The sequence below is a fragment of the Elgaria multicarinata genome, chromosome 3 (genome assembly GCF_023053635.1).
Source record: "Elgaria multicarinata webbii isolate HBS135686 ecotype San Diego chromosome 3, rElgMul1.1.pri, whole genome shotgun sequence".
Classification (NCBI taxonomy): Eukaryota; Metazoa; Chordata; class Lepidosauria; order Squamata; family Anguidae; genus Elgaria; species Elgaria multicarinata.
In genome coordinates, this window is record NC_086173.1 from 58693686 (window position 1) to 58708373 (window position 14688).

The 14688-nt window shown below is 47.6% G+C and overlaps 1 protein-coding gene across 1 annotated transcript in view; it reads right to left on the reverse strand.

Annotated features, from left to right (window-relative positions):
* The window catches only part of LOC134396694 (heparan sulfate glucosamine 3-O-sulfotransferase 3A1-like), a 77264-nt gene extending 69104 nt beyond the window's left edge, over positions 1 to 8160 (reverse strand). The window contains exon 1 of the mRNA XM_063123245.1: positions 7734 to 8160. Coding sequence (XP_062979315.1) covers positions 7734 to 8131 — 398 coding nt within the window. The 5' untranslated portion in view covers positions 8132 to 8160. The remainder of the gene's footprint in view (positions 1 to 7733) is intronic.
* Between the last annotated feature and the right edge of the window lie 6528 nt (positions 8161 to 14688).

Below are 14688 nucleotides of genomic sequence, written 5' to 3' on the forward strand. Positions count from 1 at the left end.
CCCAGTGAGCTTCATGGCAGAGTGGAGACTAGAACTCAGATTTCCCAGTTCAAGTCCAACACTCTATGCACGACACTACTTCGATGTATTACTTCAGTTGTGAAGCCCAAAGCGAAGTTCTCTTCCCCCTTTGCCTCCATTTTGTTTTAAGGATGCTTCTAAATTTCTGATGTTTTAGAGCAACAAACAAACAAAAACCAAACAGAAAACTGTTTGCCAACCCTGATTTAAATAAATGAAGACTCTGAGCAAGTGCAATTTCGCATTTTAAACTCACTGAAATCATAGCACCATCATTCATGATCCTAGGATTAAAATGGAGGTTGCTTCTGCTACCCAAATGCTAGTCACATCTACTTGGAAATAAGCACCATTGTGTTGTAGAAAAGGATAATATAAAGTCAAGGGAAAAATAATAACACAAGCACCTGCAAGCGTGTATTTGCCCTGCTTGGTGGCCCCGGCTGCAAACTACTTCTTAAAAATAAGAAAGAAAGAGCGCGACAGTGACCACCAGCATCAGCGCAAGTGCTGAGACTAGGATGTTTGCCCTCCCTCACCTGCCACTCCCTGGGTGATCACTTGCCCCTCTGCTGGATTGCAGGGCCCTGGGCTTTGGCCTCATTCTCCAGCCCTAGCTCCCCCTCCATGGGGCCTGTTGTCGCCCCTGCTGCCTGATTGGGTTGCTTGGTAAGGCAGGGGGAGAGGCAGAGAGAGCAAAAGAAGGGCCCAATAACAAGGGAGGAAGGAAGAGGAGAGAGGAGGAGGAGGACTCGGCCATGGCGGTGGTGAGGAGACCAGTGGCTAGGTTGCCCAAGCCTAAAGCCAGCCACTGCAACCCCCAAGGGGGAAGGGGGAACTTTTACTCATTGCTGTCTCCTCCCCCTATGGTGAGAAGCTCAGACGTGAGCATTGGCTGAGCACTCGGGTAGGTTCCCTCCACTTCTCTCCCTCCCTCCCTCCATACCTCACAAGCACCTGCTGGCAACCAGGACTATGTGCTCCAATGGCTGCTGTCCTCTGTCTGTGTCTCCCACAGGTAGGCTCCATCCCCCACCCAGTTCAGTCCAAGAGAGAGCCAGAAACTGTCTCAGCTGGCTTTTTTCATCTGCATCCATTGCTGCCGCTTGCCCCATCCACTCTCGTCATTGCAGCTGTAGCATGGGGGGGAATGAGTAGGATTCCCCCTGTGCCCCCCCCATTCCAAAGACAGAGCAGAGATGTGCCCCACTGGCTGTGGATGGCTGCGCCTGCATCCCGTTCCCTTTCGGCATCCCCATGACCCGGTTTTACTGCCAGTGGGCATCTCGGAGCCACCCCACCCTGCCTTTGCTTCTTCTGCTGACCATTGCTGCGTATCTCAATCATAGGAATTCAAACTCATTTGAATCTGCTGCAGATTTCTCCAACATCCCTACACAATCCTCTGGTCCATTTAATGCTCACAACAACCCTGTGAGGTGGGTTAGGCTAAGTGATTGGCATAATAACAACAACAACAACAACAACAACAACAACAACATCTCTTACCCACCTCTCCATCCTGATTGAGGCGGGGAACAACAAGTATAAAATACATAAAATATTAATCAAAACACAATATACATTGTTAAAACTTCCTAAAAACATACTAAAAGCATACTAAAAGCATCCTAAAATTCCACTGGATAGGCTTGCCAGAAGAGATCAGTCTTTATAGCTTTCTTAAATGCTAAAAGACTGTTAAGTTGTCGAATCTCCTCCGGCAGGCCATTCCACAGTCTGTGAGCAGCAGAGGAAAAGGTCCTCTGGGTAATACCTGTCAGCCTAGTTTTGGCTGGCTGAAGGAAGTTCTTCCCAGAGGACCTGAGTGTGTGGTGTGGATTGTACAGGAGAAGGCGATCCCGCAGGTAGCCTGGACCCAAACCATGTAGGGCTTTAAAGGTGATAACCAACACTTTATACTTTGCTTGGAAACTAATTGGAAGCCAGTGAAGAGATTTTAAAACTGGTGTAATGTGGTCACCCCTAGGTATACCGGTGACCAGCCTGGCTGCCTGAGGTCATCCAGTGAACTTCATGGCTGGGTGGGGACTAGAGTCCAGACCCCTCTGAGTCCCCGTCCAACGCTCTAACCCCTACACCACACTGGACTGAAGCATGGTGGTGGCTGCAGTTCTGTTCAAGAGAAAGCCAGCTGCTGGTTGTGAGAAGCATACTGGGATCTTCAAAACCTGCCTGTGCAGGATGCTTGGGGACTAGGAGTAGTGGGGTTGCTGCTGAGACTGAGGGCGTGGGAGCACTTGGCATTGTCCTGTGTGTCACCGTGATGCAGGAGCGCATGCTAGCGCTGTGCCCCCATAATTGGGAGTTAGTTGGCTGCCTCCCTGTGTGGGCAATGTCGCCGGCACAGTCTCTAATTGTTGGGCACTGGACATATTTCCAGGAATGCTGGAAATACTGGGCCTGTCTTTCATTTTGGAACGGTTTCTGTATTTTCTGTTTGTGCGGTTCTCCTTTCCCAGGCAGAGCACGTATGGGACATGGTGGTTGCTCCAACAGCAGAGCTACAAGCATTTCTCCGGTCCTGGCACAATGTGCATATAGGATTGCTTTGTCAAACACACATAGATAGATGTGAACCTTTGAATTAAATTGGCTATAAGTAGCCTGTAAAATTAAACTCATTTAAAAAAAAATTAAAAAAAATTAAAAATGGGTTTAGGTAGGTCATTTTTCAAGTTCTTTAAAAAAGGAAAGAAAATAATTAACATCTCAGGGGGATATTTTAAAACACATGCTGATGTAATACCACTTCACACACATATAACTCAGAATCATGGTCATGTGATGGGACACAATGGCTGTGCACACACACATGCAACATGGCAGCATGCATATATGAATGTATGCTAAGCCAAATATTCACCCATTTCGATTTTCAGATTGAAAGGTGTGCTTTGGAGGAAGGGAGGGGGGATATTCCTTGGGGGGGAAACTTTCTGAACTTGGTCGCTGTCATTCTTTGCTCAGCTACTGCTACTACTCTGCTATTTCTATTATTCAATTCATTGTGTCTCTTGTGCTTCATTTAATCACATTGGCTGGAATCACCTAACAGGGATCATATAGTGAACATGACAAAATCATTATGTTATGTAGCCAATCGGATTTAGCTTCATGCATATGTCAGCGGGGACAAACAAAACAAATTCAGAAACCATTGCTTCCACTCTGAAAAGGGTCAAAATATCTGGCCTTTCAAAGCAACCACTTTCAAAGCAGCACTTCTGCACACAGCCAAGAGCATTTTTCAGAAAAGCACTCCCCTTTAGCTCAGAACTAGCATGTACCCAATCCACATAGTCCTTCGCCCTCAAGAGAAAAAAGGCAGAAGATTTATAGCCAGATAAAGTCCCAGTTCAAGTCCAAACAGCCTATCCACTACACCAGGATAGGCAACTTGTGGTGGCTCTCCAGCTGTTTTGGCTGACAACTCCCATCCTCCTCCACCATTGGCTATACTGGCTAGTGCTGATGGAAGATGCGATTCTCCAATTGTTTTAGTCTACAAGTTGCCCACCCACAGACCACACCATATTGGCAGATGCCAACCACCCCACCATCTTTCCTGGCACATGTGTGAACCATCCCTACGACTTGCTGTGAAAAAGGAGAGCCAGGTATTTGGCATGCTGGCCAGGGAATGCTGGGAGTTGTGGGACGTTTCTCTGCCAAAGCACGCACAGGATTGCACCCTAAGAACCTTTTCACAGATATTTGTTTTAAGTCACACATAATTTCTCTTTTATAATTAGATCTCTAGTAGAAACCAGTTGCAAATGCTGTAGGACATAGCAGACAAGTGCTATCTGAAGAACTTCTTAAAGTTTACAACATGGCAAAAGGGGCGGGGCTGGTGTTGCCCACCGCTAGTGATGTCACCGCAGTTTCCAATAGGGGCCAGCACAACTAATGTGCTTGCAATCACAATAGTTTGGGATGGTGTGGGAGGTTGGGGAAAATAACTTTTTATCAGAGATAAAATATTGGAACATAGGAAGCTGGCTTAGACTGAGTTATTAGACCCTTGGTCCATCTAGCCCAGTATTGTCGACACTGACTGGCAGCAATGCTCTCTAGGGTTTCAGGCAGGAGTCTTTCCTCACCCTACCTGGAGAAGCTGGAGATCAAACCTGGGACCTCCTGCATACAAAGCAGGTGTTCTTTCACACTGAGCTATGGCCACTCCCTCGCAGTTTGGGTGATGAGGAACTGAAATATCCAACCACACAGCAGATTTGCTACCTTGAGGAAAGACAGGGCAGAGCAGTAACTCCATGGTTTTGCATGCCGAAAGTTACAGATTCAGTCCCTGGGCTCTCCGGGTAAGGCTAGGAAAGACACATATCAGAAATCGTGGACAACTGCTGTCAGACAGTATAGACAATCTTGAGCTAGATGGACCAATAGACTTCATATGAAGCGGCTCTCTATGTCCCCAAGACATCTGCCTTTCCCCACAACAAAACAAACAAAAACTCCCCATTTATTGATTTAAAGCCATATGTCCCAATCCACGTGGTGGTGGTGGTGTTTAGGTCCCACTGAGATCACACACTTCAATCCCACCGATGAAAATGAGACTTAGACACAACTGAGTTTTGCTAGATTGGGCCACATGGGGTTGGATCCAGAATTAAGCTGGATCAACTGCACTGGCAGTAGTGGGCTTCCTTGCCTTCTTCTTCCCACAGCAGCTCTTCCAGCCCCCTAAAAATGCTACTCAGAGAGCCAGCAGACCCTGCTGAATGGAGTGAGCCCCTCCTCAGTGGGGCAGCTCCTGGATCCAACCCCTAGTCTTAAGAAAGGGCCTTGGATAGCATCAAAAATTCTCTCTCAAGGACTCCAGTTCCACAAATACTTTTGAGTGCATAAGATGTGGTCATGACAGAACAAACGAAGTGCGAGGAAGTATTTACAGGAGAGGCAGTTAATTGCACTAATTTCCCACAATTAATGTGATACAAGAAAGTTGTCAAGCAGTTCAAGAAAGAAGATCAGAGCATGCATACCAAAAAGATCAACTGATTAATTTCTTAACTCTGCCTCCTCAAAGCACATGGATACCTACTTTGGATTTCTAAATGCATCAGTAACAATTACAGCCTACATGTTTGCTGCACTCATCCCTTTAACAAAAGGAGGTAAATTATTACTCTTGCAGTTTGCTTTAATTTAGCAGCTAGTAGTAATGGGCATCTGAAGGAAGGAACGAAGAAACAAGTTACTAGTAGAAAGAACTTGGCTCTAACATGCCTGTCCTCTTATAGGCAAGATCACATTTTACACTGTTTTAACATGTCACAAATGGACCATCTGCATTTCCCACATCTCAAATGCAAATATGTGTGTTGTGTGTGTACATGTGTGTATAAGTATGTGCATGTGTGTATATTATGTGTGTGTATATATATATTTAAAAACCTCTGTTGGTTCGAACACACTTTCAATTTAAAACAGCCTCTCTTCCTCTTCCTTTCCTACATTAATTTCATAAGCAGTGCATCCAGACTGAAAGCATGCATGGCATCACTTCTGCAATTGCCCCAAACTGCCATTTTGTGTAGCGCCTCTCCCTTCTACCTCCCCGCCTCCCCCCAAACAGCCCAATGGAGATCTTGATTAACTGTTTTTTGCCAATCACGCTTGCTCCCACATCTTATTTTTGACCCTGAAGATAAAGGTAAAGGGGGCTTCGGCTAGAGGCCACTTCCAAGGCTGAGGATGGATAGGTTAGATATGAAGAACAGGGTTTTGGTGGCTTAGAGTGGGGGCTGGAGAAGTGGGTTCATGGGAGGTGTGAGGCTTAATTAAGAATTTATTTACAGGGAGAAGGCAAGGCTGGGATTCAATCTGGTTTGTTTACGAAATTTATAGGGGAGGATCGGAACCTAGAAAAGAGCTTAGTTGGGACAGAGCCTGGAAAAAGCCTTTGGGCCTCGTTAAGGCTACAATCCTAAAATACTTTACTTGGACCATTCTCTTGGAATCTGTAGGATTTGCTCCCTTCCAAAAGCATACACTTCAGATCAAGGCGTGAAGGCAGCTTGCAAAGGAAGTAGCCGCTATGGTAACATGAGAAGGAGTTGGTGCTGGGTTTATATAGGGGGCACTTTTAGGGGTGGCTCTGTGAGCTGCCTGGGGTTCCACCTCGGCTTGTGCAGAAAGGCTTGTGTCATGATGTGTACAACTGTAGGCTCACCTTGATTAAGGTGAAATCATCAGAAAGGTGTGAAGTGTAGAAGGTAGTGATTAGGGCTGGATTGAGAGAGAGAGATACCTAAATATGTACATGCTTAAATCATTCAAGAAAGAGAAGCGGGAATCCAACCCTTAGCAACAGCTTTCCCCTTGCTGGGGAACTTTGTGTCTACCTGTTCTTCTGCAAGAGTCTCTCTCTCTCTCTCTCTCTCTCTCTGTGTGTGTATGTGTGTGTGTGTAAGTAAATGGGTTTGTGGAAAAGAAGTTGTACAGATCCTCCTCCCCTATCTTCTTATAAAAGAGTGAGCTTGACAGAAAGACCAGATGTTGTTGGACTCCCATCATCCATGATCATTGGCCATGCTGGCTGGGGCTGATGGGAGTAAGAGTCTAACAACATCTTGTCTCCTTTTGCTTTGCAGCTGACAAGAGCATTAGGGCTGAAATCCACCCATCATCCCAGTTATAATGGATGGATGAAAAAAGTGAAAGAAGCAAGTGTGAGCTATCCCCAGAGGTGAGGTGCCTAGGAAGAGATACAGGTCAATGGGGGAATTGTGGACCAGTGTGAGGAACTCATGGCTGGTTTATGCCAAACACTGTGGACTGAAGGAGAAGGGAGATGTGGGCATCACAGTTTGGTTCGTTGGACGGAGATTTTGGAGCTCTGGGTGGGTTTGAAATGGAAAGTTAATCAAAGTTAGTAGGCAAGCATCCCAGGAGGAAGGGTGATCAGGAATTTTGGTTGACAGAGTAAGTTGTGGAAAAGGAAGGTTCACAGGCCTTATAGCCCTGGAAAAGGAGCAAGGTAACCTGCTTGCAAAGCATGCTGGGTACTCAGGATTTACTATGGGCAGAGTTCTAAGGTGCAATCTTATACCCACTTACTTGAGAAGATGCCCCCATTGTATAACTGTGCTGTACATTGGTCAAAGCCCTGAAGCATCTCCCCCCACCCCAACACAGCTTCCAGTTTCAGTCTCAGTCCTGAAATATGTGAATAAAGAAATGTGTGCTTCTGAGCATGTCCAAAGTATTTTTCTCACTACTAAACAACAATCACAGCACAACCCGATTCACTGAGGATTAATGAACACAGCTTCCAAGGCAAAGTTCATAGTTTGGGTCCTGAGCGTCTTCCTTCAAAAATGAAAAAGAGATGAGAACAGTGCTAGCCTACAACTTGTTTACTCGGAGTCGTTCAGTGAGGCATTTTCCCAGATGTGGGTGTACATAGGCTTGTTCTGTGTGTACTGGGTGTGGGGGATTGGCTGTCAGCGAACCCCTAATTTTAGCTCTCCGTGGCTTTGAAGATGCTAAGGGAGCCCATTCATTTTGCCAACACCGTAATGCCCAGAGTGCCAGCGCATGGGCTCTTCAGCTGCCCCCGCGACTCCGTTTCAGCTCAGGGAAGGGAGGAAAGGAAGGGGACCCGGTGGCCCTCCTACCCCGCGCCTGGCACGTGAGGGCAGCCAAGCCAAGGGACCTACCTGTACCAGGCGAGTCCCCTGCCATAGTTGCGGTCGAAGAAGTGGGGCTCGGCGCCCGCCGCCCTCACATCGGGATGCACGCGCAGGAACTCGAGCAGCGCCCGGGTGCCGCCCTTCTTAACGCCGATGATCACCGCCTGGGGCAGCCGCTTGTTGCCCTCTCCCCCCGGCTGGGCTTGCAGCAAGGGGTCCCGGGGCGTGCCGGGCGCCTCGTCGCCTTGACCGGCCGGGATCGGGGCCGGCTCCCGGGTGAGGACGCGCGCCGCCCCGGCGAGGCAGTAGCTGGCGTAGAGAGACATGAGGAGGGAGCCGAGCAGGAGCAGCAGCTTCCGCAAGGCGCGGCGGGGCAGGGGCTCGGGGCCAGGCGACGAGGCGGGGGGCGCCCCTCCCCGGGCCATGCTAGGCGGCCCCCCGCGCCGGGGCCATCGCCCCCTAAGCGCAGCCGCTTAGCACCGGCGGGGAGCGAGCAGCCCCATGGAGAGACGCTCCGGGTCCGAAAGGCTGGCACGTGAGGCTGGAGAGCGCGGCTGCTTTCCTCTCCGCCTCCTAGCGCGCGGGGCTTCGCGGGCGCATCACCCCGGCGCTGGAGCAAGAAGGCGCCGTCTCACTTCACGGGAAAGGGGGTCGCTGGCATCTGGCCGCTTGGGATGAAGCCAGGCCCGGAGGGAGACAGCAGCTCAGAGCATCGCAGCCCGGCTGCGGGTGGCCGCGCAGCCTGGCCGCTCTAGCGAGGCTCCTCGCGGGGTGACGGGAGCATCGAGGCGGGCAGGCAGCCGGGGGGAGAGTTCAGTGCATCGGTTCACGCTGAAGCCAGCCGGGAGCCCCGCGCCGGAGCGAGGGCGGAAGCTTCGCGGCCACGCGCTGGTTCTAGGGCGGCGAGAGGGAAGTGCAGGGGCGTCTCGGGCGTGGGCAGCGAGATCCAAGCGGGAGTTGGATGGGCGCGCTTGGTCCAAGCGGGAATCTTCAGAGGGGCCGTTCCGCCTCTGCCGCCCCTGCCGCTGATCGGCGAGGCGGAGATCCGGAGCTCTGTCCTGCCGAGGAGATCGGCAAGCCAGTGCAACGCTCGCTGGCCCCGCTGTGGGGCTGGCCAGTCAAAGAGGCCGAGGGGCTGGCCGTCCGCGGAAAGCAGCCTCGTGTCCGAGAGAGGTTCTGCTGCTGGTTGTGTTGGCGGCGGCGACGGTGTTTCCGTGGGTCTCGCTCGGATTTCCCCCGCTTGAGTCTGCGCCCACCTTGCACGGAGCGATGACTGCCGGCGGAGGGAGGCGAGAGTCCTTCCCAATCGCCTGTCACCTTTCCTGGGCTGGGAGTCTCTTTTCCCGGCTGCTCCGGCGGCTGCCACACGTGGAGCTCTTGATTATAGCAAAAACTTCGGCTAAAGGCACCTCCGAACTCGAGCGACGTGCCCTGCAGCCAATGAGAAGCTGAAAAATAGGAGCGGAGGCGGATCTGCCTTTCAGAGAGGCTTCGGAACGGAGGCAGGGTAAAGAACTCCGAGGGACACGCCCCCTCCCGCCTCCTAGATCGGGGAGTTGCTTTTGTTACAAATTCAAACCACCAAGGTAGAATTAATGTGACTTTCAGAAGCGCTTAGAAAGTCTCCCATCCTGTTCATATTCATTCAGGTACAAGTCCTACTAAATTCACTGGCTCTTTCTATACAACCGCATAATGCTTGCTGGATTATAGTATACCCCAGGGGTGGGCAATCTGGGACCCTCCCCATGTTTTGGACAACAACACCCATAATCCTTGACCACTGACCATGCTGGTTGGGGCAGATGGGAGTTGTAGTCCAAAACACCCAAGGGCACCAGGTTGCCAATCTCTGCTACACATACTCACATCTTTGCAACATCCCTGTAGAGCAGATTATAAATAATTCCTATTTTACAGATGGGAGACTGAGGCTGTCTCAGCTAGTTTTCTGTCTAGTGTTTTGCTTTGCTTTGCTTGCCTGGCAAGTAAATGATGGCTGATGCTCTGTCCGTCTGGCAACACTACCAACTTCCATCTTGCCAAGTTTAGAGGAATATCGGGCAAGTGTACGATAATTGGTCTGTAAAACAAATACAATGTTTAAACATCCTTGCTTTGTTGAGTGGGTGGAGTAGAGTGAGGCAGACGTTGTCTATATTCAATTATTGTTTGGAAAAGGGAATTCTAGCAGTCCCACCTTGCCATTCACATGTGAGAAAAGCTGCAACCTGCCAACATCCCTTCTTCCACCCAGCTCTTAAAGATATAGGACCCCTCTCATCCTTTACATCTATCTACTTTTTCTTTTCTCCCCCCTTTTTTTTGGGGGGGGGGAACAGGGCAAATAAAAATATAGTGCCTTTAAGGGGAAAGAAAAGTCGATGAGAAAGGAAAAACAAACAATCAGGAGCTCCTAAGCAAACTGCAGTACAAAATTCCACTGCAAAGCAACCTCTTTCATTGCAGATGTTTTAGTTATCCTAAGAAATTGCCTTGTAAATGAGATAATTGTATATGACTATCCATAACCTACAAACAGAGAACCATTTTGTTTTGCAGCTACTTTTTAGTTCCAACTAGGATTGTCACCTTGTTTCCTGGCAGAGATCCTGTCTCTTTGACAGTCATTTGGCAGATAATAATTTGTTCCTTTGGTAGTCATTTGGCAGTCAGCAGGTGAAGCTTTTCCATCATTGCCAAAGCCTGTTAAAAGCACAGGAGCTTTGATAGAAGAAAAGGTAGCAACCAAAACTGCAAGACAGCTTGTACTGACGACAGAAGCAGGGACTTGCATACTCATTGATGCAAAATAGATATCTTAACACACTTTTCCCAATAGCAGTGTTAAGCTCTGTGCTGAAAAATGTAATCTGACGAGTAAAATGAATGCAAAGGTATTATAGTGGTAAAAAGCCCTAAGATGAATCTATGCCCATTCACAGACATCACCCTTGCTTTCAGCTCCAGGGCCCATTTGCAGCACATTACCCATCTGCCCCAGTCAATGTTCTCGTACAGCAGTACATCATCTACTCACTGTACACACAAGGATCTCCCTCTTAATCTCTGCCACAGTTGATCAACACTTATTGGAGCTGACACTACTGTTCATCTGTTCTACAGCAATCTTTTGCTTGAATTCATGCATATCCTGCAGAATTCTATGTCTGAGGACACCTATTTCTAAACATTGAACACCACGCCTAGCCTGGGAAGCCAGCCTTTAACTATGTGTTTTAATTTCTCTCATCACTTAACCGTACTTCCTTGGGAGTGAATAACATGCAATCATTTCTCTGCATTTCATCCTCGAATGCTTGAAAGTAAAGGACATCATTAGTTCATAGCCTGCGGGGCAGCCCTTTTTCACTTGAAATGGTTCTTGTAGATTTTAGAATTGTTGACAAATGGTGCTCATGGAACACTTGACTCAGATTTTCTCATGTTTATTTAGTATTTAAATCTGATGCTGAACTTCATCCAGCTTAGAAGAATCCATCAAATAATGGCATATCTTCTACTACTGTTATCAAGCAAGGAAAGTGTGTCTGAGTGGGCAGGGTGGTGGTGCTTCTGTCAAAGTCCAGCTGATTTCAGTAGGTGAGTTAAATGTGTATAAACATTTGTCTGTCATTGAGCAGAGGTGCACAACCTCACCCCTTGCATCCCAGTCCAGCCCTCCAGACTTCTCCTCAGATGGTCATGGGGAACGCACATCCTTACTAAGGTTTCTTCTTCCAGAGTCTTTCTGCATTTTTGACTGGCTTCTTTAGATGGTGACTGTGCGATTTTAAATTGAAAACTTCTCCTCTTGGCAATGCTATTCTGTAAAATGAAACAGTGCCATTTAGTGGTGGAATTATAGTGCAATGCCAGCTGTACACACTGCATTGTTAAGATTTCTTCAAGCCTATCTCCGGTCTTTTTCCAAAGTGGAATAAATGGGGGAAATCGCAGGAGATGTCCTGGCAGTTGATGGCTAGGAGGGGGTGGGATCCCAATGGACCTACACTTGGCCTTGTGCCTGGCTTTCTCAGATGCCCACTGAGCAGCTGCTCTGTGGGCACCTGAAAACTGACAACAACCAACCCACTTTGGGTGTCCAGATCTCCCTTTGGATCCAGATCCAAAGCAGGTTGGCCTGGGCCCGAACACCCCAAGTTGATTTGGAACCCCCGAATTGGCCTCTGAAGCAAATTGGGTGGTGGGGGGAGGGGTCTTGATAATTTATATCATCCAGGAGGAAAAAAATTGGAGTTGAGATGCTCCCACCAGCTCTGGCACTTAGTCTATGAATGGAATGTTAGAAACTGTCTGGAAGGCACTCGACATGGTGTGGTTCATAGACGGCACCTTTAACAGAAGTCTTACCACTTCCTCTTTTAAATAATGCCTGGCACTGGAACAATGTCCTCCTGCAAAGAGGCTTTTACCACTTCCCTTACTCAGTTAGTCCACTTCTGACAGTTGTTATCAGCCAGGAAGAGCAAGGATCAAGCACGGGTGGTTGACTTGCCACCACCTCTACGAGAACAGCCTGCTAGAAAATAAGAATTCTGATTCTAAGACAAAAGCAGACTAACAGCAAAGGTTGCACCTGAAGGTGCATATTTCCAAGTTTGTGCAATGTATTGTAATTATGAAAAGAGGGGTGGGGTGTATTTTGAGAATTTGGGATTTTCCCATGTTAAATTCTTTATGCCTTTTGTATACATACCTTACTGATTGATCCACTATCAACAAGGTGCAATGCATGCTGACTACCAGATGATTTACAGACTGAACTGTTTGTATTTGGGCCAATTTATTAAAATCGATGTACTAAATCAGCTTAAATTGAAAGTAGTTTATCATTTTCTGTTTTCCTTTTCTTCTTGAAGGAAGAAGGCAGCTTTGGGCACCTTACATAGGTCCTGATGTTTATAAAAGGTGACAGGCCCTATCTTTCCCCAAAACAGGGATTTAAATAGAGACAGAATTAAAGCATCCAAATAATTACTTCTGCTGCTCCTTACGCCTGGAACGCTCTTCCAGAACACTTGAGAACTACAAACTCAATCACAGCTTTTAAAACTCAGCTAAAAACTTTTCTTTTCCCTATAGCTTTTAAATATTGAGTTTGTTCTGACTCTATACTGTTAGCTTCACCCTACCCTGTGCCTGTTTGCATTCTTTTTCCCTCCTTATTGTTTACTACAACTTTATTAGATTGTAAGCCTATGCGGCAGGGTCTTGCTATTTACTGTGTAATCTGTACAGCACCATGTACATTGATGGTGCTATATAAATAAATAATAATAATAATAATTACAATCGTTATTCGGTCCAGGGTTGAGGACTATTGTACACATTTTTAAAAATCATTGCCAATTGGAATCCATGTTAATTTTTTGCCATTGCTCTGAACTGCTTGGGTCCTGTGCTATCTTTAGGCCAGCAATTGGATGCCTTTGGAGTGAAAGATGCTGCAGATGGGGACCAGTGACTTCCATATTCCTCTGGAAACTGGAAGGCTGTATGGGTTTTGCCATTGGAGCCTCCCATCCCTTTGACGAGTCTAGAGGTTAAATGGGGAGTTTGGGAGAGAGGGCGCAGAGGCTAACACATCCTCACAACTGATTACAAGGTCAAAAGCCAAAGGCAATCGCTCCCTCTCTGAAAACGGCACCAGAAGAAAACATTGCATTGTTTCCAAGGGGGTGGGGTGGAGGGCTGAGGTTACGGACAGAAAAGAGAGGCAGATTGATAAGCAAGGGGCTATCTGACCCCATATGGGCTTGCGCAACAAAAGCGCCTTCATCATTCAGAATGAATGGGAACAATAGTAGCAAATGAGGAGGAGCCAGAGGCTGCATGAGTATCTGAGAGCCCAGAGGAAAGGAGTCAATGGGGGCTCCTGTTTTAGCCACATCCACTATTGAACAGGGTAACCTCCTGGGCATTTCCTCCTTGAAATCAACCAGAAAGTTCAAAGATTATTTATTTATTTCTGGTCTTTCCATTGTGCGCAGACAAATGTGTTGGCTGCGCTAGAAAAGACTATGCCGAGGTGATCTTGGTGTCCTCCAGATGTTTTGGAATACAGTTCCCATGAATCCCAGCCAGCCTGGCCAATGATGTCAAAACGTATGGAGGGCATCAAACTGCCAGCCCTGGTCTTATCTCATGTCACAGCTGACATTGTAGCAGCAGATTCAAGACACATAAACCCCAGGAGCTGAAAGAGGCAATGTAAATAAGTCTTCTGCTCAACTCTCCCTCTTTGGGGTCGAGAGATTGCTTCTGTCTTGGAGCCTTTAGCACCAATTGGCAAAAAGGTCCCCTTGCCCAGAAGATGTCTAACTCAAATTTATTTAATCAACACTAAATGAACACCGGAGTCCTTCATGAACTATTTTGAGCATATAGGAGAAGGTTGTTAAGGTGAAACAAAAAGTTGAGGAGAGACATTTTTTTAACTAACTGCACACTCTAGCCAACTAGTGCAAAGCCCATATTGTCATGGGTGCTTGTACTCCTACTACTTTCTTGCCTCTCAGGCCCCTCACCACAGAGGGGCTCCTGAATAATGCAAATGTGGCTCCGGCATAGTGAATCCCCCTTGGGAATTTGCATGTAGTGTAACCCCCACTCCCTTATGTGCACGGATTGGCTGCCTCTGTCCCTTCCCCCACCCACTGGCAGTAGCCAACAACCTAACTGCATGGCTGGGCTGGGACCGCCTTCATGCCACATTGTTTGGGTGAGAAGGCTGGCTTCCATCCCATTGGCAGAGGGGCCACCCTGCCCATTTGACATGGAGGAAAGTTCGAGCTTTAAACTTTTTCAAACTTTCAAAATTTTCTGCTTGTCTACACTGTTCAGGCTTCAGTTCAAAACAAAAATGACAAAATCAGTCCAGTAGATCTTGAGTAATAAGCCTTATACTACTATATTGTTATATAACATGCATGTATAGCATTGAATTTCAGATGTGGAT